The sequence below is a fragment of the Columba livia genome, chromosome 5 (genome assembly GCF_036013475.1).
Source record: "Columba livia isolate bColLiv1 breed racing homer chromosome 5, bColLiv1.pat.W.v2, whole genome shotgun sequence".
In the NCBI taxonomy this organism is placed as follows: Eukaryota; Metazoa; Chordata; class Aves; order Columbiformes; family Columbidae; genus Columba; species Columba livia.
Window position 1 is genome coordinate 40,264,059 of NC_088606.1, and position 26,183 is coordinate 40,290,241.

The following is a 26,183-nucleotide window of genomic DNA, read 5'->3' on the forward strand; positions in this document are numbered from 1 at the left end:
ATTACATATTCAATGCCTGAGTCTATGAAAGATCAGACTAAGTATAATGATCATTTGAAACGTTATCTAAGGGAGCTCTCCTCTGCAAGATAGTTTGAGTAGCCAGATACTTTCATTAGAAATGATTGAAAGTCAGATTTTTTTCTTTCATAAGAAATCCCCTGCTGCTTCAAAAATGTTTTTTTGGGGGCTGACTTAGAAACATGGGTATTCTAAAAAATGAAGCAAACATTTTATTCAAAAACTAATTTTAACTATAATTTCTTGCTATTGAATAGCAGCTGGTTTTAGTGATTTTTAAAGTGTTTAATGCAATAGCTGGCTTCTGTTATACTTTAGTATTTTAGTAATGGTGCTAGGTATTTCTATTGTGTATTGAGTGCTATTACAGAAAAATAATGTGGAGTTATTCTAAAGAAACAAACATGACAATTTTAACATGGATGTTTAAATATTTTGGAAAAAAATATGTAGTTATTTGTTTTAAAACTTATATGTGTTTCTAACATAATTTAATTGAAAGCAGCAGTTTCACTGAAAAGCATTTCAATAATGAAAGCTCCTGCTGGCTTTCCTTACCCCATAACATCCCTTATATAACAGTAATAAGAGAGAAGTAAAGCTACAAGCTGCTTTCTTTAACTATTTGCCATGGCCCATGAGAGCCAGCCTGCACTCTGTGACTGTCATTTGCAGTGAACTTGGTGCTCCTTGCAGTAGCACATTTGGCTGGAGGAGCTGGTGGGAACTGGAATACTGCTGTTCAGATCACTCCACTTGATGCTGCCGAAGTGCAGGCATGAATTTTAGGACTAGAGAAAGTATCAGTAGGTATCAGTAGTTGCAATGTTCTGGTAGGTCTTCTCTAGATTGTGAGGGTTGCACTTAACCCTCTGTGTGTGGTTATTCAAAACTTATGGTGGTGGATAACTATTTTGTTTTGGGATTAGCCTACAATAAAATGTTTGATCCATTTCCTCCTTTTCCATAAATCACTGTTGTGTTAAAAAAAAAAAAGAAAAAAGAAAAAAAAATCTTCATGTGGCAGAGAACAAGTTCCTAATTTGTGCTTTGGAAATCAGTGGGAGGTGGAGCTATGAGTCAATCTATAGAGCTTTTCTTCCCTGCTTCAGCTGGTTGGAAAATAGCGTGGTCCAGGAGCACCTGCCAGCTGTGAGACATACAGACTAGACCATTATAGTGTTGCTTTTCATGAGACAGAGATACTAATGGGATCATCAGCCTGTTCACCTTTGGTAAGGGAAAAATCTATGGTGGGTGGGAGGATCTGTTTGGCTGCCTTGGTTGAGATTCATCAAAAGCAAATTCTCAGGGAATTTTGATCCTTAAATGTGAAACGGGTCTGTAATGGGCAAATGTATTAGTAAGAGCAGCAGGCAGATGGTCTTGGTAAGATGGAGATGCATCCCATCAAGAAGAGGAGAACTGGTACGGCCCCTTGCTATTGCCATGATGACTCTGAGTAGAAACTGAAAACCAGGAGCTGTTGACTGCCAGGTTTCATTGCTGGTCCCTCTCTTGGCTCCTTGTCCCCAGGATCAGTTCATCCAAGCAAACCCACACAGGAAGACTGGAATTAGGAAGAAGGATCATGAAAGACCTCACAGTGCTGAAGACAAGGTACTGTCTAGAGGGCACCTTCTGGGTTGCAGGGAGAGGGCTGTGGGGCATGAACAATGGCTGTGCTACCTGCAGTTTTCCATCAGCCTTTCCCACCTTTCCCTAAACTTAACTGTAATTATAAGAGGAGATATTTTTTAACCGTTAGTCACAGGAGTATTGAACTCTGAACTCTTGGTTATGGATGCCACTAAAGCTGAGGATGAAAAGTTAATCCTCTGTATTTGGAGTTAAAAGTTGAGCTTTCAGCAATTCTGATTATCTACTCTCTTCATTCTCTTTAGCTCCAGAAACACCACTGGCAACAATTCTGCTGAGGTTGATGGGTTTCTTCTAAACCTGGTGATTTTGTTCAAATGACACTTTTTGTGAGAAATCTATTTGGTTTGGAATTTTCCGGTGGGCTTTAAATAGCATCTGGCCTGGTGGCTTACTGCTTTTGAGGTGGTTAATCTGTTAGAAGACTGGCATAAAAAAATGAGAGGTACACCAAGAGGTCCTAAGGAGACAGTTTCTCAGAAATCATGATACTTTGAAGGTTTAATTGCTCCTTTCAATTTAATTAATGGAACTACTGCTTCTGTATGTAGTACTTTACTTCTGATGTTTTCAAGATTGTCTTGCTTTTCCTCTAACCAAGTATTGGGTTGGTGTAGCTGTGATGGGGAGGGGGAGGTAGAAAATAAAAAATAGAGTTGTCTAGCCTTCAAGATATTCCCCTGCAGAGACCTACACTATGGTGTATATATTGCTATACATCAGTGCTTCTCCTTGGTAAATCAGGGAGATCAGCCTAGTATTCTTCCATGTGGACATATTTTTAAAATAATAGTTAAAATAATTTATTTTTGCAAAAGTTCTGAATAAGCTAGGGTCTTCTGAATCAAATTTATGTGTATGTATGCATTCATATGCAATTACAACATTTATTCTGGCTTCTTTGGTTTAACTACATAATCTAATGCACTGGCCATTTTACTCTCATGCTATCAGAAATGTAATTCAGTTTGTATTTGCAACTTTCCATTTTCTTACATAGTTTAGAGTTTTTTGATCGATGCTTTCTTCAGTTCTGGTTTTCATCCAGCTCCTGGTTTGTGTACATATATCAGTTCTGTATGTTGGGCTAATGTGGTTTCATTTCAAATAATGCAGACCTTATCTATGTATGACAGGATATCTTTACTCAGAGCCAAAAAAAACCCCAAACCACAGCTTCTTCTGCCTTACATCATATCAAATTTGTACTGGAATGCTAGATCTGTCTCATGGGGACATGTAAGAATGCTGACTCCCAAGCCTTTGATTTCAGCCTTCCTCCTGCTGGTGGGACTGAAGAGCACTGGGGTCTCATACTGGGCTTTTCACTTCTAGAACCATTCTCTCCCTCTTTTAGTCTTTTAAAAAGAAAAAAAAAAGGGGGGGTCATTTATTTTGGTATGGTGCAGGATGTTATGGTGTTGTGTATCCCACAGCCACAATAGCCACTAGCAGTGATACCTTAATTGGGGCCTTATAAGATGGAGAGCTTCTGTCTTGTTCTGCAGTAATGCTATGTGGCAGGTGGGCAGCCACCCTGCTGGAGGAAGGACATCCTGTGGTCTCCAAGCTGGCACAGCGGGAAGTGCTCTGCTGTCAGCTGTTGCACTCAGTCAGACTGAAGGAGCAAACTCTGTAGTTTGATTTGTAGCTGGATTTTACAAGGGAAATTATGTAATGACTTCTTTTGTGAAAAATACCTTGTGGTATTTTTGTACTACTCCCTGCATTGAAACTTAACCTCCAGAACCTAAATCATTAAAAACCCCTTAGTGTTAAACACAATTGGTTAGTAAAAAAAATCTGGAATATGACATTATATTGTATCACAATAATTTCTTCTTAGAAGTTGTCTCAAATAATTAAAATGAAAACATACTCAGTGCATTAATATGAGAACAGCCTATGGTTACTTACTTTCTAGGTGTCTTCCTCTTTGCTATGCCATATGATAGGTGGTCTTAGTGCTATCTGAGTTATTTGCTAATAATTAAGGTATTTTTCTCATTGTTCTGCAGTCAGAAGAGCCTCAGTTGTGCTGGCTTACTGTAAAAATCATAAGCATGAAAAATCTCCGCAAAGCAGATCTCTGTAAGTATCAGTGATGGTGTGTTTACAGGTTAGCAAGAAAAGTCGCTGTCACATGAATTTAATCCTCTTGTACACCTGCTGCTGGGATTACAGTAGTGTCTCAGTATTTTGGCTGAATAAGTTGTATTTGTTTTTGTTCAGACTCAATTAAAATAGGTTAGGAAACAGTTAACAATATAAAAGAAATAGAATAGAAATTCTGCGTTGGGAAAGAAATTATCCTTCCTTTTCCTGGTCGCTCTGTGATATTTTTCATTCCTTAACTCTTCAGTGTCTCTTTATCAACAAGTTGCTCATTTCCATTCTGAAAGGGGCATCTTTGTGAAAAATAGAGGAAAAATTGGTGGTTGTATTGGGTGCTGCTGTGTTTGTCTCTTCATTGCTGTTTCACTGTGAACGACTTGTACATTAGAACTAGGACTAGACTAAAAAAATCCCCCAAGCCAAATTATTATTATTATTATTTTTTAAATAAAAAGTGGAAGTTTCAGGAAGTGAAGTCATGTATGAATTTACTTGGAGTCTGGCAAATATTTGAGAACAGAAGTAAAGAATGAGAAGAGACAGAATGTTTCAGTTCAGTGCTGTTGAAATTGAATATTCTGGGTTTTGTTACTAAAGAGTAGTAGTGGTTTAAAATTGACCTTTTTTTTTTTGGAATTGACATGAATTTACATAGAAAAGTTAAATAACTCTAAATGTAGAATCTTTTCCTTTGTGTCTAATGAAATATTTAAGCACCTCATAAGTTAGTATTTTTCCCCCCTGACTGGGCAAAAGGCATAATAAAAAAAGTATAGCTGTACTAATTCCATACATCTTTTTCTTAACACAGTGACCCTAACTGACTGCTACGTGAAGCTGTGGCTGCCAACGGCTTCACGTCAGGAAGCCCGGACAAGAACTGTACGTAACTGCAGAAACCCTGTCTGGAATGAAACCTTCCACTTCATGATCCAAAGTGAAGTAAAGGTAGGGTCTGTACTTGTGATAGTGGGCAGATGCTTTATAAAGGAGACGTCTTCACCTGCTGCATGCGGACTCTTTATGAGAGCCTTGAGGCTCACACAGAGGCTTGAACTCAGTTATGCAGAGGAATGGGATGGCAATGGAAAGGTGCAGAAAGCATCAGAGACAGCATGAGAGGAGCCATTTCCTACCAGAAAGTAAATATACAAGCCTGGGTATAGATTCTCTGGTGCCCTGACTGGTCTCTGTTATCTTTTAAGCACTATAACCCCAGAAATCGGATGGGAGGTTTTATAAATTCCTTAGAGTTTAAGTAATATTTTCTTATATGCAACCTTGAAGGCATTTTTGTTGTATGTTGCCACGGGCTTGTAATATCTGCTTTATACTGTAACAATGACATTGTAAATTATGAGAGGTACCATAATATTTTTAAGAAAGAAAAACCCCCAGCCTTTAATACCAACCATTACATCACTAAACAGAAAGCCTGGTAGGCTATAAGAAATCAAACCCATGTCTGATTTATAAACTTATAACAGAATCATACCCATCCCATGGTTTGAATTAGTGTAAACTGAAAAGATTATGGATCATCTGGCATAAAGTCAAGCGCAGGTGATACAAGATGTAGACAGGGAGTCAGTTTCCTTTGGCTTAATAGTAGTGCATGTTCTTGCACAACTGTGGCTAATCTGACCCCTGAGGAAATGCAAGGGAAATCACAGCAATTTAAATTAAAATCTTTTAACAAGATTTAAAGTGCTTTATCTTCCCTTTGTAAAGGGCTAAGGGTTTGCCCTCTGTTACTTGCTGCTGATATGCTCAGATTTCTATAGATGGTAATTTTGAATCCACAGATGAAGGACCATGATAAACAACAGCTGTAATCTCCACTCTGTCCAGTGCATATTAGCATGTCATGCTGCCTTTCTTATGAACTCTTGCTCATTGCCAAATCTCTGCTAGGGTTAGTCCCTGACTTTTCAGGCTGAGCCTCAAGGACTGTGTATCTGAGCAGAGGTTTGCTGCAAACATCTGAGCTCCATGCCATCACAGGAATCCGTCTGCATTGAATGTGGTGGCTGTATGCTCACTCTTGCTAGACCTTCCTTTTGGGCTCAGTAGTCCCAGAGTATGGCATTTGTATCATTCTCTACATCTCTTTTCAGAACATCCTGGAGCTGACAGTCTGCGATGAGGACACTTTCACACCAGATGACCAGCTTTTGACTGTTCGCTTTGATGTAGCTAAAATCCAACCGGGAGAAAAAGTTCAACTGAATTTTAAGTTGAATCCAGAGGTGAGGAATGAAAATATGAGTGAAATTAGGTGAATACATAAAATAATACTTTGGATTAGTTTTTTATTTTTCCCAAGTTACTGCCTATATTAAACTTTAGAGTTGCTTTTGCACACAATGACTTCGTTAAAAGGACCTCATTAAAGCACAAAGTTAAATGCTTGGTGTTTAGGTGGGACCAGAAACAGTCACCCCACGTTGTGGTTGCAGTTAGATACAAAATGGCTTCCCTAGTCTGAATTTTTTTTTGGGATCTCTAAGATGTCTTTTGAAAAAAACAGAGCAAGAGCCAAAAATTAAGAAGCTGGTGGTTAGAGATCTTGTCGCTGTTGTAGAGGACTGACAGGGTTGGGATGGGAACAAACCTTATCCCCTTTCTTGACAGCTGCCCCAACCCTTTGGCCATTAGCTCTCACAGGGGGTACCTCCTGTCAGCTTCACCAGGGATTCTGTCCTATGCTTTCAGGCAATATGATTGGTAACTGATGACATATTCTCATGAAAATATGAAAATATCTCAATTTTTTTTCTCTTTCTGGTAAATAACAACTTTTTTTTTTTTTTTTTTTTTTTTTTTAATTAAAAACTCTCAGGAAGTCCGCTTATGATCTTTTGTTACAGGATTACAAATTTCTTTTGGAGGGCTGAGACAGCATAGAATGGATAAGGCTTGATGAATGAGAATCTCCTCTTTTCTTCTAGGTCTATGTGTAGCCCAGGAGTCTTATTTACTGCATATGCCTCAAAGAATATTGTGTTTGGTTGTACTAAAGAGGGGATAAAGACCTTCTTATGAAATGTTTAGTGAGTGAAGTTGCTGAGAGAACAGGTGGAGAAATCACACCATCTTTATGAGAGCAAAGTATGTCCACAGACTACTTTCCTCAACAACACCTTCTCTGTTTAGAGGCTGTGTAGTAGGAGACTCCAGGACTTTTTCACACTTCTGATGAGGGTGTGAGTTCACAGTTCTCAGGAACTCCATGTGCTCCGTTCATTTCTAAACCACTGTGTCAGACAGGCTGTCTGGAAAACACTTTTGCCTGTTCTTTATATTACTATAACTTTGGAGAGTGTTTATTAATTACTCTTCTAGAAAGCAAATCCTTAATAAATATTTCAATATACTTGCTCCAGATGGCTGTAGCCTTCCTTAGAATAAACCTCATGTGACTGAGATCATTTGAGCTCTGATTTGAGCCATGAGTTTGCCCTGAGGCATTTGCAGAGTTGGTTTAACCCATTGGCTCAGCAAAGTGGAAGTTGGGGAGATAAGACACAGTGAACTGTGTCTCAGGAATGTCTTGGTCAAGATGTATTTATTCGAATAATGACTCCTGCCCAGGCCACCAATGAAGCACCACAGGTTATGGTCTGTACATGGATTTTTACAGCACATAGGGTTATTATTTTTTTTTTTTTTTAAGTGACTTAGTAGTGGGACATGCTGGGTAACTTTAATAATAGACGGTATTACCACCTCTGCCCATAATGATTTCTTTCTTCTACCAAGGTATCTCAAAAGAGGGCTGAGGAGGCTGAATGGATAATGTTGAGCATTAGGGTTTCTTCCTGCTGTTCTTCTTCCTCACTGTGTGGTCTAACAAGCCTTTCCACTGTTTTGCTCCAGGATTTTCACCCACAGAAATGCGAGTGGGACTTAATAGAAATATAATTTGTGTGAGTGTACGTACAGCAGCATAAGAAAGATGGGAACTCAAGGCAGGCACAATTAGACAGATGTTATGAGCTAGGGTCTCCTAAACATTGTTTGTGCTGTTCTTTGGACAAAGTTGGAACAGACCATCAGTGAGTCTGGATAGCACAGCGTGGTCACAATCTGATACTTGATAAAAGTCTGTCTTGCATCTCTATACAGTGACTGCTTTCTAAAATGCATCCTGTTTGCATTCTAAAATGCTTTCTGTTAACAACTGTTGCAACCACCTTAATTCTCATGAAACGGAGACTCTGGAGAAACAAGGAAGGAGAACCACCTGCTGCTGGGTGGCACGCCACAGATCAGAGAAGCCACTTGAGATGTCTCATTTACTGACAAGAACTAGTAAATACAAAAATACACACTTTTCACCTTTACTGTAGTGATGATTTTACCTCGGCAGCTACATTATCAGAGTTTGCATGATTTCACAATGTCTTCACAAAGTTAAAGTATGCTGTGCAGTCAGACTGAAGGGTCGTTTGGCAGTAAAGGTTAGTTCTTCTCAATATGAATGCAAAAAATTACTGCCACTTGTCAGAAAGAGATTCATATCTTCCACTAATTAGTGTTTTCCTCCCTGTGGGTGGTATAAGAGATTTCTCAGATATACATTTTTGTATGGTATTTCCTGGATTGGCTGTGTCACATACAGACTGATTGAGCAAATGGCTGCAGTAAAGTAATGCAGTTATTCATCCCCTCTTTTGTTGTTCGTGTGTTATTCTTGTCTTCTATTACTGTTCCATGCTCTTACACTTTCCCCCTTCTTTTCACCTTGATTTGACCCTCCTGAGCTCTTTCCCTTATTCCCCTTCACAGCTTCAGTCTTCCCTTTTCTCTCTTCTTCCCTTCACTCTGGCAATTTTCATTTCCCAAGTTGGTTTCTTCTCTCACCTTTTTTTTTTTTTTTTTTAATACTTAGTAACTATACCCTGTGGATTCTTTTGTTTTAACCCAGACATACTCACCATCTGGCTACATTTATTCTCGAGTATGTTGTCCTGCATCATTCGCTTCCCTTCCTCAGTATTCATTGACCCGTGTCTTATCCTACTAATAAATGAATAATGGGACATTTACCCCCCGCTCCATGATACCTACTCTCCTCTTCCTTTTAGGAGGACAGTTGGTGTGTAAACAATAGAGCAGTGGAGAGATATGGAACAAAAGGGTGGCCAAAGAAGGCTCTATCCATTTACATTATGATGCAGAGAGTGTGGGCATAGCAAAACCTTGCAAGGGAGGGTTATACAAAATCATCAGAGCTCCAGCAAAGTAAAAAATTTATTTGTTCGTTTTCCTTAAATGAAAAATAAATCTTATTTTCAGAAAGAGGAAGAACTAGAAGTGGAATTTCTACTGGAAAACATGTGAGTAAAGCCTAAAAGTTACAGAATTTGTCATCAGAAACTTTCACATTTTAGACTGTGATAATGCAACATGGGAGAAGTTGCTCCATGTACCTGTGCTCAGACATTTCATCTCAGCATCTTTCCCATGGTTGCTTTTCTCTCCTGAATCTGGTGAAATGCCTCCTTGAGTGACAGTCTCACTAGTTATAGCTAAGGGTGGGTGTTTATTTTGTAATTCAGCCTAAAGACAGATGATGCTGATCAGAGGAGGTAAGAAATGAGGAGTGTCTCTAGGGTCTATGGGACTGTGGCCTGGTAGCAAGTGTGAAAGTCAGGTGAAAGATGGAAGTGCTGATGGCACTTGGAAGCTAGAAAAACTGAGCTCAGAGATCTATTTGCATTTAAATGATTATTGTTCATAAACCCCTAAATAAGCCTTTTCCTTTTTGCTTTTCAGTCCAGGTGTATCTGAAAACATCATTACTAATGGCGTACTAGTGGTAATTGTTTGATTTTTTTTATACTTATGTTCTTACAGTAGGAAAGAACTGAGGGATGTAGTTGGAAGAACTATGCCTTTAGGCACAGACCTTACTCTTTTTCAGCTAAAGTACTGGTATGGATGTACTTTTTTTGAATTTAGTCATGTTTGTTGTACATTCTGTGTTGGGAGAGACTTGGACCAGAGCTCTGCCACAATGGTGGTGAGCTGCTCACTAATGAAATGTCAGTAACAGGGAAACTTGGGAAGGGAGTGAATCCAACGTCAGTGCAGAGTTTCTTACCAAATGTCTACCTTGGAGCTGAAAGCTCTTATCACACCATTCCAAAGTACCGTACGATGCCCCTGTGCTGTTATGAAGCAATCTCTTGGGAAGTTTCAGCTTCATTCCAAAGGTATGAAAGTACAGGCCCATGTGTTCAGTTGTTCTGCAGAGTTGTAGATGCCCTTCAGCTCATTCTTCTGTAGACAAAAGTTAATGCATGGTCTACATGGTAAAAAAAATGTATTGTGTTAACTGTTGAGGATTTAATGATATTTAAATATAATGGGACAGATGCCCAGCTATCTTAGCTCCATTGACCACAGTATTGTTTGCATGACTTCCACAAGCTGAGAATCAGTCTCTGCAATTTCTTCATATTCACAGGACATTGTGGCCAAGCCTGTATCTTTACAGGACCCCTAGATACTTGGTGAGGATCCTGAACTGTTTCTATGACCAGTATTTTATTGCTTATCTCTTCCAGTCTCGTGAAGTTTCCTGTTTGGAAGTAAAGGTCAATGATACAAAAAAGAAGACTCCTTACACAAGTGAGGCTATTGATTTAAATCATTTGTCACTGTTTTTTGTGCTATAGAAGCTGCAGCTGCATCTAGATAAAGACTTGATCCATTTTAGCATCCTCCATTTGCATCAAGGTTGCTTGAGGATTGAGGCATTTACTGAATAATCTACTTACTAATAGTGAGAATCCTCTGGAGATAGCATGACTATGTAGCTTAAGGGAAACTGTGGGGGTGGCTGGGAGACTCAGAAACATCACTGCAGTGTGATGGAACAGAAATACCTGTGATGAGAACAGAAAGTAAAAGAGGGGAGACACAACTATCAGGAGTGGAAAGATGATGGTGGTAACTTGGGGCTGTGAACGCTAGTCCAACACATGCTCTCCGTCACTCGGCAGGGGAGAAGCTGCAATGCTGGCCTGGCCTTTTGCTGCTTATGCCGTCTGTTTCTTGCTCACACTGATTATGGGAGAGGAAAACATTGTGGCCCAAATTAATGTTGACTGCACTGAGGCTGAAACTTTACTTGAGACATTTTTATTTGTTATTTTTCAGGGCTAGATGCAGTTAACATTTCTCTGTGGTTTGCCCCTTGTTCTTAGGAAGAGACTTCACGTTTGCAGTGAAAGGATCCTATGAAGAAACCCAGGATGTTTGCATAGATCCTTGTTGCAGCCAGGGAGGCAGCAAAACCACCAAGTTCCACTACATCAAGCACAGTCAGCCCAGACTGCACATGACTCTGCCAAAGGAGCATTTTTTCTGTGGTGTATGTTTTGCTTATGAGTGGTGATTACAGCTAAAGTAACTTTTGAGAGAAGCTTGATGAATTAGCCTTTGTCTAGTAAATTTTACCTGTTATAACAATTTTTTTTCCCCACTTTAATTCAGCATGGCTCAACTAGTAGAAAAATGGATGTAACTAGTCCCCTGGCTGTGCCTCTGCCTCCTCTGGACTTGGGAAAGGAAGTGACAGTGATGAGAGTGAGTAACCTTTGACAGCATTTGGAATTATTTCAACAAGCTATATATATGTGATATCTGGTCTGTTATTAACAATTTACTAGTGTAGTATATGCATGCTCAGGTCTGCATGCACTTGAAAGTAAAGACAGATAGATAGATATAGATGGATATTCAGAGAAAAAGTAGTATAGACAGAATTGCTGATTACTTTAGAAATATTTTAAAAGCAGAATCTAGTGGCAAGTGTGTGTAGAAGGCCTGAGAATAGACCAAAGATTTATCACTAGACTATATATCTGAATAATTGCTATTACTATAAACTTGCTTTTGCAAACTTTCAGTTCTGTTTAAAATTTATGATATTTTCATTCTTGATTCTCAGGGTGAATCTTATGAGGTGTCTGTGAAGGAAGAAGATGGGTAAATCTTTTATTTATTTTGAATTATTATTTAGGCCATCTCTTATCCTTTCATAGTATCATCTTTAGACGGAAGGAAGTTACAGCTTAAACTAGCTAATTTCAAAACCAGAAATAAAGGTTGTAATTGGTTAAAGACAACTAAAATATGGGAAAGAGTTAATAAAATGATACACGTTTTTGAACTGACTGGTAGTAGTTCAGCAGAGAATAAATGGTAGGTAGTAATGAAGTATAACCATTCACAATGTTTTCAACATGTAACACATTTCTAACATGTTTCTAATATTGTTAATTACCATTTTATCGGTCCTCTGCAGGCTGTATTTCAATTAAACAAGTGGACAGTAACTAGCTTGCTTGCAGTGATTTTCCAAAGGGCAACATTACCCCCCACTGAATAGTAAGCTACATTGCAAGCACTAATTTTGCAGAGTGAGATGATAATCAGAGGTTTTACTGAGTAGTAAATATGAGTCACAAAAGGGACAAAATAATCTGAATAACCCTGAAACAGTAGCCCTGTGAAAATGTAAGTTATAGAACTAATGATGCACATGGTGAATGTTCATAATCATGTAAAGATACGAAGGGATCCACTTAAGAGGCATCTTCTGATTCAACTATTTACAGCACAAGTTCTCAGCAAAGATAAGCCTTACAAGGTATTAGGATCAGGTTAGGGTTTCATTTTGCCTAAAGTGTGTTAATTTTATGTAACTTCTTAGGCCCACCCTACTATTAAGGAAACATATACAGAGCAAGAGAACATGAAGAGGTGTCCAAATTTCAGAGCTCAGTGTGAAACAGCTTGAATTCCCTTATGTTTCTTGATTTTAATCAGCAGGGAATTTGATTCATTTTAACTTCCTCATGATTGCATGAAATAGTTCAGGACATGATTCTGGTCTAAAATCTCCACATGAAGGCAGAAATATAGGACTTGCAATATCCATATACCTTTCATTTGCATAGAGGAACCTTCCTGTGCAAGGAATTAACCTTTCTTTAAACTGGTTTATTGTTGTTGCTGTTTTTGCTTGATGTCTCAAGCTGTAGCTCTAGAAATTACTTGCAGGAAACGTGTCTCTTTCTGTTCTTATGCTCTAGTTGCAAGAATTTAGATTTGCGGTTGGGGTTTGATCTATGTGCAGAGGAGCAGGATTTCATCTGTAAAAGGAAGAAGGTGGTTGCAGCTGCTCTGAAAAATGTTCTTCAGCTAGATGAAGATCTGGAGGAGGATGAGGTATGTGGAACAGCATCTTGAGAACTTAAGGTATTCTGTCTCACTTTGAACAAAGTGGATATGATGTACTTGCATGACTACCCATACAGCATTTCCACATCTTCTAGACTAAAATGTGTAGGCCAGACTGTCACTTGCACCTAAAACCATATCCAAGAACTTTTGGCAAAGAGGAGGCAGGAGGTCACTTATAGCTCCTTTATTCTCTGCTAACCTCCAGTCTCAATCAGGGGCACCCGAAGGATGTATTAGTTGAGATGAATGTCTGTACAACCAAGCTGATGAAATTTGGTTGCTGGGACAGAAACCATTTCTCCTCAGTTTGACAACTCTCTCCTCCTCTGCTGCACAAGGCTTAGAGGGGAAGGCTGTGATTGTCCCTTAGCACACTGGTGCAACAGCGTCTGTCTTGTGTGTTTTTAAATGTGTTACCTCTTGCTTTCTCCTCTCCTGGGGATCCCTGGACTCAAAGGTAGCTGCTTTGTTACTGGAGGACAGTAATCTCCTATGGAGCTGTGGTGCTTGGAGCAAGAGTCAAGGAGACACCCCTCTGCAATTGGGACAATATGCCTGTATGGGATTTCCTCAACTGCTCTGTTTGACTCCCAGCACAGGACAGCATTTGTCAACAAAGTTCTCATAAACTTAAATAACAAGTAGAATATGACTTGTTATTATTAAATGAGAATAGAGCATTCCATTAATTAAAAAACAAAACTCCCAAAGTAGATGGTAAAATGCAATGAAGACAAGATTAAAGGTAATGGCAAGATATGTTCCTAAAACGAAATAAACATGTTGTCTCAGTTTTTGTTAAGGGCTACCTATGGGGCAAAGGGAGGGTGGCTAACAGATTGCTGTATCCCTAAGAAAAGGCCAAATTGCATATAGCATTGATGTCAGGGAAGGGGGAGGTAATCTAGGTGACAAAGAGAATGTTAAAATAAATCTATAAAGCTTGGCACCATCTACCTGGAGAATAGTAATTGTTATATTTAAATTTAGAAGAAAAATAAAATTATGCAGACAGCTTTTGCTCTGCTCTTCTGAACTCAGTTTTACTCAGGATTTTAAAGTGTGTTTTGAGGGAAAGAAGCAAGAAAAATGAAAAACATCCAGAAAATACTCTTTGTAAATCTGAGGACAGATTATGTCATAGAAGAGCCATGCTTACAGATTCTGATTTGCCAAAGCATCACCGATCAGGAAGATGCTTTCAGCATATGTTAAGTCCCACTAGAGTTTATACAACCCAAACACACACCTAAGCACTGCAATGATGAGAGTGAATTGAGTCCAAACCAACATGAATCAGGGTGTTTCTGTTACTTTTTCTGCATACCCATCACTTCTCTATTTCATCTGGTAGTGAACAACTCTGTGCCTTTGTGTGTTGAGCAGGTGCCAGTGGTTGCAGTCATGACCACAGGAGGGGGAATACGGTCTGTGACATCTCTGTTTGGCAGTCTTCTGGGTCTCCAGGAGTTAGGTGTTTTGGACTGTGTCTCATACATCAGTGGTTTATCTGCCACAACATGGTAAGGAGAGTTGGGCTTGTGCTTGCTGTTTGTGTTAGCAGACTGATAACCTGGTGAAGCCTTGCCTTGCCTTGCTGACTTACTTCATTCAGCATGATGCTGAGACTCAAGCCTTGGGCTTCCTTTTGCTGCTCACCCATTTAATGACATCACTCAGTCTGGTAGCCCTTATCTACCCCAACTATAAGAGACAAATTGAATGATAACTACTGTATTTCTATAACTGCACAGAAATGAAAAGAGCACAAGTCAGGATGGTTTACCAGTATCTCCCTGCACTTCAGCATAGTTGACAAACCCAGCCACAGCTGTTCAGTGGCTCAGATATGTGCCTTTCTGCTATGTTATAAGTTTCAAGTTCCCCTGGAGGCTGGACTTGTTTCTGTCACAAACTCGGTGCCTGACACAGAGAATGAAGGGGAAATGTGTATTTTTTGATGAAAAATCTGTATGACTTGGTTCCATTTTTCCTTTTCCAGAGTTACCTGGCAGAAATGATTCTTATGTTAATTAGGGGATAGAGGTGCTCCAGTGTTTCCTTTTGAATGGAAAGTCCTTCATGCCTATGAATGAGGGACTAAACAGGACCTGATAGGCCAAAAAGCTGGCATTTTCTTGGTAATGTCAGAAACGGGGATTACTTTCTGGGGGAGAAGTAAACCTTTTGATTGCCAGTGTAGACAAATCAGATGATAATCACGAGGCAGAGAAGATGCTGCCTGAAACAATGCAGCTGGAGACATGGGGAACTGAATCTCTGAAAGGACACAGACCTGACTCCCAAGCATGCTTGAGAGCAATGAGGAAATGAAAGTAGGGAAATACTATTTTCCCTTCCTTCGTATATCTCTTGGGTTATCTAATTGTGAGTAACACTTCAGAAATCATCTTGTAATACGTTTGTCGGACTTAACTCTTGCAGCTCCGAAAAGGAGAATTTAAACAAAAAGCCCCGAGAAACACAGAGTATCACACACACAATGTTGACTTTCTTGCATGACTTGCAGGGGTCTAGGGCTTTACAATGTTTTGCTTCTGGAGGGCAGCTCTAAAAAGAGATATGAGGCAGAACTAGAACCATCAGGGTGGGGATGAAAAGGGATGTCTCGAATTTACCTGAACTCTGGAAACTGGAATCTCAAGCAGAATGGCCCTGTGTGTGCCAAGGGTCTGAGGTGACTTGTTTGCTGCATGCCCAAGGAGGGGAGCTCTCGCACTTATCCAGAGCAATGTTTGCTGCTAAACTCCTGCTTAATGCTTCACACAGCTTCTAAAACTGCTGAGGCAACTGGCCTCAAACAGAAACTGTGGCTTGAACCTGGACAATTGAAGGGTAATTCTAGTAAAAACTTAAGTTAGGGATGTTCCTTTATCACTCTCTTGATTCTGAGCAGAAACAAACTAGGATTATTCTGAATGTTTCCCTGCAGCAAAAAAATATAGTTGTATAGTCTAAATTCTGCCAGAGCTTTGAACTGGCCTGCCAAGGTAAAAGTTGGAGGGTGAGAGCCTCGTGTAACCTGAAACAAAATCCTTATATGTGATATAATCCCGTGAGTTTTCATGTACCAGTGACAAACCACACTACGTGTCTTTTTACCAGGACCATGGCAAAGTTATATGAAGATGCAAACTGGTCACAGAAGGATCTCAGACACCCAGTTTGTGATATCAGGAAAAATGTGACCAAGAGCAAGCTGCAGTGTTTCTCATTGGATCGTATGAAATACTATGAGGAGGAGCTATGTGAAAGGAAGGAAGAGGGGCACAAGCTGTCCTTCGCAGATTTCTGGGGACTCTTCATTGACAGCATGCTACATGAACAGGTATTACAGATCCATCCCTTATTCCAGAGAATTTCTAACTTTTCATGTCTGGATTTCTGGATTCAGATACAGGAAAGGCTGTCAAAACTTCTGAGACATTTGTCTTTGCTTTGGCTTTTTAGAAGAAAAATAACATGATAAACCTAAAATATAAGCATCTAGGGGAAATGTCTGAGCATCTAGAGAGTCAAGGTGTTAATAAAACTGATTTTCCATCTTTAATTTGAGATCAAATGAGCATTCTAGTAACATACAGAGGAGAGGTGGCTCTGACAGACCTAGGGTCAGGCATAGCAATATATAGCCATAGCAGCAAAAAAAAGCTGTATTAAGAAGGTCAAGGAACTACTGGAGGGAGTCCAGCAGCAGACTATGAAGATGATTAGGGGTCTGGAGCATCTTTCTTATGAGGACAGACTGAGAGAGCTGCATCTGTTCAGCCTGGAGAAGAGAAGGCTGAGACAGAGCATCTTATCAATGCTTATAAATATCTAAAGTGTGGACATCAAGAGGATGGGACCAGACTTTTTTCAGTGGTGCCCAATGATAGGATAAGGGGCAATGGGCACAAACTGAAGCATAGGGGGTTCCAACTGAATATGAGGAAAAACTTCTTTACTTTGAGGGTACCAGAGCACTGAAACAGGCTCCCCAGAGAGGTTGTGGAGTCTCCTTCTCTAGAAACATTCAAAACCTGCCTGGATGTGTTCCTGCGCGATCTGGTCTGGGTGAACCTGCTTTAAGCAGGTGGGTTGGACTAGATGATCTCCAGAGGTCCCTTCCAACCCCAGCTGTTCTGTGATTCTGTATTGCATAAAATGGGCCTTGGCTGACTTCGATATGCAGCACCTTCAAGTTAGCTAAGTCACAGAGTATCTTTATCCTTCTTTAAAGCAAGTCATATCCTAGTGGCTGCACAAATTTCTCACATTTTTGTTCCATCCCCTATTCCAAAATTTCTGGAAGCGTTAGTGATAATAATTTGTCAAGATTGATGACAGAGAACACATGAACATATTTGTGTGGTCAAACAACCAAAGTACACAGCACAAAATCTGCTGAACGTTAGGAGGTGTTTCATCGATAGTCCATGCTTAGATACTGTATTTAGTCAATGCATCATGTTCACCTTTTGCAATGACTTCTGTTCTTTATAAATAGGGAAGTACTCAGAAACTCTCTGATCAGCAACTGGCAGTAAATCAGGGGCAGAATCCTCTGCCCATATATCTGTCCCTCAATGTCAAGGATGACTTTAGCACTTTGGATTTTAAAGGTAATGTTTATTATACACAATCATAGAAATCCTCACAGTCTCTTTCAGCTGTTAAGATTCCTGCCCAGCTTTTGATTCTCTAAGCTGTTACTTTTAGCTGTGTTCAGGTGACTGCAATAAGTCCTTCTTGATACCTCATTTGCAGAGTGGGTGGAGTTCACACCTTATGAGGTGGGTTTCCTGAAATATGGAGCCTTTGTTCATTCAGAGGATTTTGGGAGTGAGTTCTTCATGGGTCACCTGATGAAGAAGATCCCAGAGTCTCGCATCTGCTTCTTGGAAGGTGATCTACTACCTTGGAAAAAAACTCACTTTCATAACCAAATAGTTGGCTACACAGAGTTCACATCTAATAACTACTGGTCTGCCAGTAGCAATGCTAGTACCACAGATAATGTATCTGATGAAATGTAAATGTCAAATGAACCATCCAAAAGTTACAAAAGAGGAAGCAAATTCCTGAGATAAATGTAGTTGATTTGTTGAACTACTTAGGTTAGACCAAAACAGAATGCACACATTAGGACTGATCTTCTGAAGTATCTAAAATCACAGTCTTTTTTAAACAGCCAAGTTTCTAAAATTACCTAGTCATAAGCAAGACATTATGTAGAATGGCATGGGATTTGATATTCATACTAAAATTCATAACATTTTATAATTTAAACAATGCAAATTTGAATGACTGGAGATTGAATCCAAGTAGGTTGACCTAGCTGTGCTCTAGAAATTCAAAGTAACACTAAGTATGCTTTTTTTTTTTTTTTTAAACTTTCAAGGAACATGGGGTAATATATTTTCCCAGAGTTTTATGGATGCTGTCTACCTCTCTGGTCATTCAGAGGACTTCTGGCACAGATGGACCCGAGACACTGCACTTGACATTGGTTAGTTTTTGGGATTACTTTTCACTTGCATCTTGTCTTCACACCTCTCTGAAATGTGGAATTTGGTAAAGGTTTTGTGTCTTGTTTCTGGGTTAGAGGACACCAAGCCTTTGTGAATGAAGGTAAAACAGAAGATAAATAGTTTTGCTGGAAAATAAGAAAAAACATTATGCTGCTCATGGTGTCATATCCCTGGGGAGTTTTTTAGTCACAAGAAGGTTACCATGAGTCCTTTGGGGAGGGAGAGGCCAGATGTGGAACAACAAGGTGATGCTGTGACACTGAAATCCACCTCTGCCCAGAACCATCTGCAAGATAGTGTATGTACTCCATCACAGATGGTGGTTTGGCTGCTCAGTCCCTCTTTCCTTGTTAGTATTAGAGAAGCACTCTAAACAAACGCGAACATACACTCTCTTCTCATTCTTCCTACAGAGGAACACCCTGCTCTGCCCAAGAAGCCTCATGAGCAGACAACTTCCTTATCCATTCCCAAAGGTTTCCTTTCCAATGCTCTTCGAGAAATGATGACTGGACGACCTGTGGTTTCAACTTACCATAATTTCCTCAAGGGCTTGCAGCTACATAACAAGTATTTAGAGAATGAGAGATTTTGCATGTGGAAAGGTAATAGTTAATTTTTTAAATGCATCTTTGAAAGTGATTTGAACTTTGAAACTTGCTGAGGACAAATATTTGATAAGTTTTAGCATAAAGACAAATTTTGATTAATACTATTTGATTAATATGTCTGTGGAACTGGTTTTGCTGATGCTCAGATGATTTACTGCTGTTCTTGTTTCTGTCTTGGAGAAGCCGCAGCAGACTTGCTTGAATTCTGTTCTTAGGAATGCCACACAAGAATGACTTACAGCTCCTACTGAAGCTAGATAGCCACAAATTTACACCAACAGATCTTACTGATCTCAGGGTTGAGATACTTGTCAAAGACAAATATTTAACTGTGGGCTTTGTGTCAAAGACAAATACCAGTGTGGGCTGTCTTTTGTTTCTATCCTTGTTGTGCTAATTTGGGAAGAAATGGACTTACTCCTGCAGTAATTAATTGACGATATATGATTTTGACTTTCAGACACTGTGCTTGATTCTTCTCCCAACCAGCTGAATGAAACGGGTGATTACCTCAAGCTGGTAGACACAGCTTTCTTCATCAATACCAGCTGCCCACCCATTCTGAGGCCAGAAAGGAAAGTGGATGTCATTTTGCATTTAAATTACAGCGGAGGATCACAGACTCTGGTGATGTTTTGAAGTAGTGATGTTTTGAAATACTGATTCTTTATCTGTATGATTCCAGCAGCTGAATTACCACATTTCTCCTCTTCTTCCCCCCGACTCCCCCAAAACAGTCTGTGTTTTTTTAAGTTACATGATCATATCATGGATACTGTTCAACACTGTGACCATAATGTCACTGTCTTTATGGGGGCTATTTTCGGTAGCTTTCTGGGGACACACACAGACACATAGAAGATTACCTATTCTCTGTATCTGTGCAGATTTGTCATTGTGGTATCAAGTTCCTCAATAGTTAGTTAACTAACTTTTGCAATGTAATTAGTTAAAACATACTTTTACTATTTTTGAATGAAAATTTGAAGTTTTTCTTTTAGGTTTGACTCTTGGTGTTTGCATAAGTTTCAGTCAGGTTTTTGTTTTACTGTGTTTGAAGAATCATTGATGGGTGTATGTGATTGAAATTTATGTAATTGATTTGTAGGAGGACATGAAGACATTGATTGTTAGAGGTAGTGAATGCAAACATGCAAGAACCATTGATCTGAGATACCACGTGTAATCAAAATTTCCTTATACAAATCCTTTACGGTTCCCACTAAATCACAACAATATCTGAATTTCATGTGAAATTCACAAAACAGTAATCTTCGTTTAAAAATGTGCAGTGTCAGCAAATCAGCCAAATTTCTGTTACCCAGGATATATTAAAATCAAGATGGTATGCTTGTTCTAGTCCATAGTTAGCCTTATTTGTAAACATATAAATCAATCTCAGATTGCCTAGCACAGCAAAGTATCAGTTACGGGGCTTAGTAACCTTATTTCAACCTATCTTTGTGTTGCAACTCTCCTCTGTTGAACCAGCCACTGGACAGGTTCTCGGAGTACTGTTTGGAGCAGGGGATCCCATTCCCTAGCACGGAGATGAGCCAGGAAGACCGGGAACACCTGAAGGAATGCTATGTGTTTGATGACAGCTCAGAGGCACCAGTGTTGGTCTATTTCCCACTGGTGTGTGATACCTTCAAAAAATACAAGGCACCGAGTAAGTCAACAGCATTAACCAATCATTTTTTGAGGTTGTCATGTCCGGTTTATCACATTGAATCAATCCCTTTTCTGAAACAAGAGGCTGTCAAGCTTCTCAGTTGGCTAAGTTATCATGTTCTCAGTCCTGTTGTGATGAATATAGTGTTGGTCAACTAATCAGAGATTGAATTTAAGAGTGTCAAAATCAAATTCATGAATAGCTGTAGCTTGAGGCAAAACCCATTATCTGGCATCTGGGACAGGAGGCAGCTAATAAGTTACATCCACTGGTAACTAACACTGTCACTTAGTAATGAGATACTGTGTTTACTTTGTTAATAAAGCCAGATCCTCTTGTACGTTCACATGAAAAAAACTGAGAATAGAAGTTGCTGAAAACATATAACGAGGAAAGGATTTTCCAGGATAACAAGCTGCTCTGATATCTGTCATTTTCAAAAAGTTGCTGGGTTATTTACTCTAGTTCAGCAATAGAACATGTAATCATCTCTCTGTTTCACCAGAAAAATTACTTGTCAAATTCAGTTTCAGTTTACAGATACTTTGCATGTACCAACTTTAATTTTCTTGTTGCCAGTTTGGTATGGTGTCCATACTAAATTAATGTGGAATTCTTGGATCCACGAAGCCTTCCTCAAAAACTGAACTGTATGAGCTTGTTGGAAAAGACCTCATGTAGTTCATCATCTTCTTATTTGTCCTATTGCATGTGCTTGAAATTCCAGCCACCTGAGAGGGAGAATTCCCAATTCAGGAGCTTCTTGGTGTAATTTGCTACCAGTTGGTAGATAAGAAGATCTGATCGCAGTACCCCATGGAAAAGTTAAAAATACGGAATTCTAGATCTGCAAAAGTGAGATATTCTTGTGTAAAACTTGCATTTAGAAGGGAAAGCATTTTGTACAGAAAATATGTTCTGCCAGTCAATTCTGGATCAGCTGTGACTGTAGTCAAGCAGCAAAGTACTGGATTTTATTAGTGCAGCAGGTGTATTATCTACACAGTAATTAAATCTTGAACCATTTTCCTGAGGGAATTCAGTTTCTTGTGACTGTTACTGTGTATTTTATATTATCTGGTGGAAGTCTTCCCCCTCAGTAACACTGCTCTGTTGAACTTTGCTGTTTTTACTTCAGATGTGGAGCGTAGTCACACAGAGATGAAGCAGGGAAGAGTAGATGTGTCCAACCCTATTGCTCCCTATGGTACTGGTCTGCTTACATATACTGAAGAGAATTTCAACAAATTGCTGAACCTGTGCAACTACAACATCCTGAATAATAAAGATTTAATTCTTCAGGCTTTGCGAACTGCTGTGGAACGAAGGAAGCGATTTAAAAACTGTTCGGCACCTCAGTCATCAAAACTTTCTTAAAGTATATTTTGACAAATCTTATCAGAAGGAGAAATACAAATGTTTTGGTAATGGATTAACAAATATTCAGAGAACATGAATCCATACAGAATAAACACAAGTTAGCTGGTTTAAAAAAAAAAAAAAAAAAAAAAAATCAAGTCTAATGCTGGTTATCACATTAAAGTCATTGGCAAATCACGATTACTTTAAAAAATTCTCTCCACTGTTTTAGGGAATGGAAAGGCACTCATAGAACTATAGGGGGACCTGTCTGCATGTACAGCCATATAAGAATGAGATTTCAACCTCACAAATGTTCATGCCAGATTTGGGTGCAAATGTTGGTAGTATGTGGTCTTTAAAGCAGAGATTAAGCAAAGCCTCACCTTGTTTGCAGACCTCTGCTCATGACAGTAAGGAGTCAACCAGATACCAAAAATTTTTACACCTGGAAAAGGAAGCCTAATAATTGAAGAACTGCACATGACACCATCTGTTTTCTCAGTATTCATCTATTAGGCAGAAGTCTAACCTTCAGTGGCCTTACCTGTTTGGCTGTCATTGCACTGAGTTTTCATTGTTGATGGACCATCCCACAGCGATCACCATATAATAGGCTGATTTTTCTGTCAGCTGTCTGATAAATATCATCTGGTTGCATCCATTTTTGCTGAACTTCCCTCTGAACTGTTGCCTACCAAGCAGATCTTGAAGCTGAGGATAGCACTTAAGGTTTTGAATCCCACACTTAGTGGGTTTGGAAAAACAGTTTAACAGCCTAGCCTTTGGCCATAACCATGTCTTCATCTATTAATCTACTGCGAGCTCACAGATGTTCATGATGGCAACAAAACTTGTGACATCAACTCCTTTGGCTTCTGCAACATTATGATGGAGAGCGTGCAGCTGCTGCTACAGTTTTATTCCTAACGCCATTCAAAGCACAGTGTTCATGAGATTTTCATACTTGTTTTAGATAAATGTTTTTTTCAAGAAAATGCATTCAACTGGCCATTCTTAGATCTTGTTTTCTCTTGTATATATCAATATAGATACAGTGTAATAGCTACCATTCAAATATTAAGTATGTATGTATAATCTTATTAAAAATAAGAGTCTTAGAGATGCAATCATTGAAGTATGTTATTTTTTTAAGTTATATGGACTTAGGTCAGCTAAGCTACTGAGTCGATCTGGGGAAATATGCTGCTTGCTCCTAATACCAAGAAATCGAATATTGAGGGGACAGAGGCATCCATGGGCTTTGCTAATGACCTTTGAGGAAGGATAAAAGAAAAGCTGCCACTTCAACATTGGAAGAACAAAATTGGAAGGAAACTCTGTGTGGATGTGGATGGCTGGGATGATAAGAGGTTTACAAGTCCAAATACTGGTACTTGTAAATACCTAGGTATTTATTCAGCAACACATAACGCAGCATTTGGCCAGCACCTGGCTAGCAGCGTATCTATATTTTCATCAGATTTTTTTCCTGTTCCCCTTTGCACTCATTCCATTCATTACACTGGTGTGAGTATAAAAAAATCAGAAAGTACATTCATCTGTATGCTGGCAGTATGCCCACATTACCCTGGGAGTGTGGCACCTTGTGTCTCCTTCTCATGTGCCATGGTCAGAAGGTAATGTGTCTCCGTCATCCAGTCTTACAGATCTCTGTTTGTTAAGCATACTTTGTTACCTCTAAGACTTTTTTTTTTTTTCTATGCATCAGTTCAATTAACAGGAGATAACACTAGCAGATGTCTCCTGTCAAGCTTTGCTGCGATATGAGTCAGACCAATAAAGTCTCCCTTCATAAGAGGAAATTGTTAGCAGTAAACTTTGCAACTCCTTTTCACGGATCTAAGGTGGTCAAATACAACAATTCTTTTCTTCCTCAGTTACCTGTAAAATTTGCATTTTCAACTATATCCTCTTAACCAGAAAGGCAGTTTTTCACCTTTTGTTGCCCTTGGTTAGCATAATTTGATGTTATATCTCACCAGTAAGGTGGCGGTAGTTTTTTGGGAGCAAAGAAAGAAGATGACAATTCGACAGTACAACTTTGTTGATAAGTTTGTATTTAAACAACAATGAAATAGGGTTTTAAAAATTTGATTCAAATTTATTTGCTAAGTATATTTTTTAAAGTATTTAAAAGATTTTTTCAAGAATAATTTTTACACCTCCATGAAAGCGTAACAGAGGGAGCGTAGTTTGTGCCTGATGTATTTCACCAACTGTTTTTTGGTAGTTGCAACACTTGGCACTGGGCCCTGAGCTTTACTCACCCAAGGTGTGGTGATGATGTGTTTTTGGCAGTAGAACCAGAAAATTAGGATGGCTTACAATGAGCTGAGGAAAGGAAGTCAATTTTAAGAAATCCGGGCCTGTTGAGCAAGCCACTGAACAATCTCAGGCTGCCCAAATCTTAAGTAGCTCAATATTTTGATTTGAAGGAAAGTCAGACAAATGTTGGGTTTTGAGTTGGAACCTGGCTCCAAGGATCCAATATTGCCCTTGCGGCTGATGCTGTCCTTGGGCTTGTCAAGCTCGGTGATCTTACCTCGGTGGCTTTTGAGTTTTCTCCATGATAGACTCATTTGTTTTCTTGTCTGGGGAAGGAAGGGCTTCTTTTCCTGTCCTCTTAAAACTGCTTCATGTTGTTGTTTGTATTGCAGCAATACCTCAGAATCTTCTCTGTGATGTGATGGTGAAAGGCAGTGTAAAAGGACTGGAGAAGAGAGGTGTTGTTTTTGTTGTGGTTTTGTTGTTGTTGTTTGTTGTTGTTTTTCTTAAGTGGCTTGCCAGCTATTAGTCAAAAAGAAAAAGAGGAGCAGAAGTTCAGAATTACTGGTGCTATTTTTAAAGGAAGGAGCTGATGCCCAGTGATGTATCAGCTGAATTTTTCAAAGTGATTCAGAATCAGTGTAATTGTTCTATTTAAGACCCAGGTAGGTCAACAACAATTTCTTTTTTTGGAAATACCCATTTGTGACCTGTCACATGAGCTCTGCTAAATATAATAGCATGATCCCGTAAGCAATTAGCTGTGAATCTTTACAGCCTCTGTTAGGACTCAAACATGTCTCAGGCTGACTATAGATGAAGTTACCCCCTTAATTAGCTGGTGACATGAGGTGACTTCCTGATATTCTGGGAATTGGTTCAGATTCAAATTGGCCATACATTTCCCTGTAAAGGTCCTGGACTGTGTATTGCCACATTTATGCCCAGGGAATTACTGGCTAATTAGCTGACACGGGCTGGTGCTGGTATTCCTCACACCTGTGGTCTGATGAGGTTAGGGAAGGGAAAAAGCTGCTTAAACAATTTCTGAATTGTTGAATGAATCTGGAAAGGTCAGAAAACCTCAGGCTGTTCCTGCAAAGATGAAGAGAGATGCTATTGGGTGCTCAGCTCTACAGAGCACTAGGAGAGTCAGAGATAAAGGTTGCGTGCTACTGCTTTTTTGAAACAAATATTGGAAATTCTGTTGCAACAAAACCGAAGGCAGAATTGTGTGTACAGGGAGCAGCTGGGCCAATATTTTACTGATTATTTTTGGATGGCAAATCTGCCAAATTTCTTCCAGTGAGTGAGTAGGAGGAATGAGATCTTTATCTGTCCAAAATGTGTCAGAGGCATGTGGGATCATTTTTAATCAAGTTTCTTAATAGTCTTTTGAAGGCAGTAGTCCTCCTTCGTGTGTGTCATAATCAGAACAGTGCCTTATGCAAAAATAAAATCCACTGTGCCACACTCTGCTAATGTGATCTCTCCAGTGACTGATTTTGTACCTTTCATTCTCAGGAATTTAAATTCACATTCAGACTTAAGGTCTTTCCTGCTTACAAATGGATGATACAAAAATTTTCGTTTTCTTCTCTAACCTAAGCCCCTTGTCACCTTTAGATGATTTGAAACATTTTTGTGAATTTGTTTCAG

At 39.3% G+C, this 26,183-nt stretch overlaps 1 protein-coding gene across 1 annotated transcript; it reads left to right on the forward strand.

Annotated features, from left to right (window-relative positions):
- The first annotated feature begins 1,034 nt into the window (after nt 1-1,034).
- On the forward strand, nt 1,035-23,365 carry LOC102084148 (cytosolic phospholipase A2 epsilon). Its single transcript, XM_065064549.1, has 21 exons — nt 1,035-1,256; nt 1,558-1,641; nt 3,699-3,771; nt 4,607-4,743; nt 5,913-6,044; nt 9,097-9,137; nt 9,577-9,619; nt 10,371-10,434; nt 11,013-11,179; nt 11,302-11,394; nt 11,759-11,796; nt 12,906-13,041; nt 14,443-14,579; nt 16,183-16,405; nt 17,567-17,681; nt 17,827-17,964; nt 18,461-18,568; nt 19,004-19,195; nt 19,662-19,828; nt 20,693-20,873; nt 22,015-23,365. The coding sequence occupies exons 1-21, from the start codon at nt 1,230-1,232 to the stop codon at nt 22,251-22,253; spliced, it is 2,535 nt and encodes an 844-aa protein (XP_064920621.1). The 5' UTR covers nt 1,035-1,229; the 3' UTR covers nt 22,254-23,365.
- The last annotated feature ends 2,818 nt before the right edge of the window (nt 23,366-26,183 follow it).